Source organism: Phytophthora parasitica, assembly GCF_000247585.1.
Source record: "Phytophthora parasitica INRA-310 unplaced genomic scaffold supercont2.4, whole genome shotgun sequence".
NCBI classification, from domain to species: Eukaryota; Oomycota; class Peronosporomycetes; order Peronosporales; family Peronosporaceae; genus Phytophthora; species Phytophthora nicotianae.
Genome location: NW_008648990.1, coordinates 2,280,366 through 2,282,174, shown reverse-complemented (window position 1 = coordinate 2,282,174; position 1,809 = coordinate 2,280,366). Strand labels below are relative to the sequence as shown.

Genomic DNA, 1,809 nt, shown 5'->3' with positions numbered 1-1,809 from the left:
AGGACTGCCCAACGGCGATGGTGATTTTGTTCAACCTTTGGATGCTCCCTACCTCAATGCCATCTCACTTTGGAATTTTCTCCGCTGTTCTCTATTTCTAATATTGATTTTCATTTTACAGAAAGCTCGACGAACAAAGGCAATATCCTTGAAATTGTGGAAGTTACGGCAGCAAATGTTCCCGAATTTGGCCAACAAATTGCAGAAGCTGTATACAACACTAAGTATATAGTTCCTACTGTACAGCAACAACTCATTGAATGTGCTGCTAACTCAGGCCCCCTGACATAAAAAAATGAGTTGGCGGATGGGTTCATTTCTGTGCTTATTGATGAAGCAAGTTGTGAAGGAAGCTTGGAGTACATGATGTAATGTAATGATTTACGTGTTCGCGTGGCCAATTATACCTGCGCTAGCAAGTTCAGTGTAGCTAGTCGGCGGCATAGAGTGGTGTCCGCATACGTCGAGTCTCCTTCAGCTGGTAGCGATTCGGCAAGTCTAGTCATGAGGTCCTTCCATTTCCGTCTGTTCTGGGCGAGTGTTCGAAGCTTTTCCAGGTCCCTGTCCGTCTGAAGTCGGAGTCCGCATCCACTGGCAACGAGGTCTTGATCAAGGACGACCGGCAACGTGGTGCGTCGTCGGCCGCACCATTTGCCAGAGTCCAAGGGGGCGAAGTAGGCCTTCATTTGGCTGAAAGCGGGGATGTCACGGGGTCGGCGGAGGATATGGCCGAAGAGGCTCCATCTCGCCTTGGTGATCCGGTGGCGTAGTGGGCGTTCATTGCAGGCCTTATACAGATTGGCGTTCGAGATGCGTCTCGGGTAGTGGACATTAAGGATGGCGCGGAGCTGACGACGATGGAAGCTTTCCAGATTGCGTAGTTCCGTCGGGGTGGGCGCCCAAGTCCCGCAGTTGTACAGGAGGATCGGGAGCACGTAGCAATTGTACAACCGTATTCTCGTCTTGTCCGTGATGTGATGTGGCCGGAGCCAGACTGTCCAGAGCCGGCGAAGAGCACCAGTTGCAAGGGTTTTCCGCCGCGATACATCCTCCGCGTCGCCGAGCAGGGATCCAAGTTTACGGGTCGATCTCCAGTGTTCTTCTTTGGCACGGGCTTTAGGGTCGGTACTCGCAGGAGTCACACAGCGTGGGAGCGTTGTGAGTTCTGTCTTGCTCGCGTTCATTTGGAGTGACCAGCGTTCGAGGACTGCCGGTGCGTGTGTCTTAATGGGATCGACCAGGGCGGGGTCTCTGCAGATGAAGTCTGCATCATTCGCGTAGACAATCATTTGTTGGCCAAATCTGGCCGCATGGCTGGATGACGAGCGAGGTCGTGTAGTGCTACTTCGAGATAGACGACGAACCAAACGGGTGATAATGAGTCTCCCTGTGGCGTACCTGTGTTGCTGTCAAACGCGTCGAGGACGTCGCGGCCAATGCGGAGCGAGAGCGTTGTATCCGAAAGCAGCAGACGGATGAGCCGGATTTCATCATCTTGTAGGAATTCTTGGAGGACTTCGAGCAGTTTCTGGCGGTCGATGGTGTCGAACGCGCGCGAGAGGTCAATCCCGAGCACTTGAACAATTTCTCGATACTGTTGAACACGTGCGCATAGCCATTTGTGACCCCAGACAGCGTCCGTGGTGCTACGGCTTTTGCGGAAGCCGCTCTGATGACTGGATAGAAATGTGTCGACCGCAGGCGTGATGCGGTGGAGGACTATTAGCGACACAGATCGTGTTTAGTAGCACGATTGGGCGTAGGCTGGAGCACTCTCCGCGGGGTTTATTTGGTTTTTGAAGACAAAGA

General features: G+C 52.8%; 1 protein-coding gene across 1 annotated transcript; it reads right to left on the bottom strand.

Moving 5' to 3' along the window:
• Positions 1 to 273: 273 nt before the first annotated feature.
• PPTG_03615 (hypothetical protein) lies at positions 274 to 1,289 on the bottom strand (the record flags this gene model as incomplete). Its single annotated transcript, XM_008896291.1, has 2 exons — positions 274 to 282; positions 408 to 1,289. The coding sequence occupies 2 exons, from the start codon at positions 1,287 to 1,289 to the stop codon at positions 274 to 276; spliced, it is 891 nt and encodes a 296-aa protein (XP_008894539.1).
• Positions 1,290 to 1,809: the final 520 nt, after the last annotated feature.